This window comes from Sinocyclocheilus rhinocerous, unplaced genomic scaffold (genome assembly GCF_001515625.1).
Source record: "Sinocyclocheilus rhinocerous isolate Xijiao unplaced genomic scaffold, SAMN03320098_v1.1 scaffold561, whole genome shotgun sequence".
Taxonomy (NCBI): domain Eukaryota; kingdom Metazoa; phylum Chordata; class Actinopteri; order Cypriniformes; family Cyprinidae; genus Sinocyclocheilus; species Sinocyclocheilus rhinocerous.
The window spans coordinates 879,189-880,789 of NW_015641041.1; the positions used below are offsets into that span (position 1 = coordinate 879,189).

General features: G+C 35.7%; 1 protein-coding gene across 1 annotated transcript in view; it reads right to left on the bottom strand.

Annotated features, from left to right (window-relative positions):
• Nucleotides 1–416, bottom strand: part of LOC107754366 (mitochondrial glutamate carrier 1-like) — a gene marked incomplete at its 5' end in the record, with an annotated part of 8,799 nt that extends 8,383 nt beyond the window's left edge. The window contains 3 exons of the mRNA XM_016570783.1: nt 20–110; nt 193–248; nt 322–416. Of these exons, the coding sequence (XP_016426269.1) occupies nt 20–110; nt 193–248; nt 322–416 (242 nt within the window). The remainder of the gene's footprint in view (nt 1–19; nt 111–192; nt 249–321) is intronic.
• Between the last annotated feature and the right edge of the window lie 1,185 nt (nt 417–1,601).

Here is a 1,601-nt window from a genome sequence, read left to right on the forward strand (position 1 = left end):
GTGTGTGTTTATGTCTCACCCGTCCTTAGAGAGGTGATATCTGAAGAAATCATTTGCCGCAAGCTTGATGGCCTTTTCTGGAGTGACGAGAGTTAAGTTCACCGCTGCACCTGAGAGAGAGAAAAACATACATTCTCAATGACATTCACAAAATATTCTCTTAGTTGACAATTAACTAGTCTACTGACATACCTCTGTACATGCCGAAGTATCCTTCTGAGCGGATGGTCTTAATAAGGCAGTCTGACCTGCAGAGCACAGTATATATGATGCACAAGTGAATCTAATGAACTGAACCCACTCGTCTGTTTGAACACTCACATGCTGGTATATAGGCGGGATCCATTCTGCTGGTTCTGAAGGCGGGTTTTGGCCAGATCGATGGGAAACACGCAGGTAACGCCGATCAGTCCCGCCTAGGGCTTTAGTATGCTGTTGCTAAGGTGTTCGGAGTGGTTGCTAGGGTGTTCTGGGGTCAAAAGAGTTCAACACCAAGTCCAAGTAGTGATACTTGAAATTTCAAACTCACCTGATCTGTTTGTCAGCCATTTATCTGGCTCCCTGTACGTCTTCAGTGTGTGTGTGTGTGTGTGTGTTTAAGGATCTCAGTTTATTCACCGTCCTCTGGCAGATCTCTGAAAGACACACAGAGAGAGAGAGAGAGAGAGGGGACATTAGTGTGTTTCTGATCCAGGTGTCATCTCTCACTGTTTGACTCCAGAAATTCCTCACACTGGATTCACTCTTTCCTTTCTTTCCTCATCTGCTCCTCTCACCTCATCTCTCGATGTCTTATTTTTATTCCTATCGCATTTTGCCGGATGCACAGTAAGTTTAAAATAGTTCCTCGGGCTCATGCCGTCTGATTCACGGCACGCACAGCGAGCGGCTCCTATCATGTCTGTCTGTCTCACAGATAAGTTGTTTTTTTGTCAAATTGGTGTCAACTCTATTTTAAACTATATTTACTTTTGTAATATATCATTTCTGATTGAAACACAACATGCAGGGCAGAACTTCATCCTTTGGGAATTAACGGGATGATGATAAATGGTCTCTAAATGAGAAGAGGTAGAAAAATAAGAGGCCAGACATAAAAAAAAAGTCATTTCAGAGTAACATTGAAACATTATGAAGACAAACATTTGCTTTATTGGAAAGAACAAGCACATACTGTCCACAATAAGAACAGAAAAATGGAGTAAGAGAGAAAATCGAGTCAGTTCTGTTTTCATGTTGACTATTTAAAACGAATGAAAAACTGGAAAAGCTAACATCTAACTGAAATAAGATTCAATTATTATTATTATTAATAAAAAATAATATAATTATTACAAAATTATTAATTATTAAGATAATAACTAAATAAATAAATACAGTAATAATAATTAATATTATTAATTATATAATAGTAATATTAATATATATATATTTATATATATTAATATATATATAAACAGATATAAATATTAGATGAATAATTAAAAAAAATAAAAAATATTAGAAATGCTTTGACAGCTGAAAGAAGTTAAAGTTGAAGTACTAAGATAATAAAAAACATTAGAGCTATATAGAAATACTAAAGAAAATGGAAATATAAA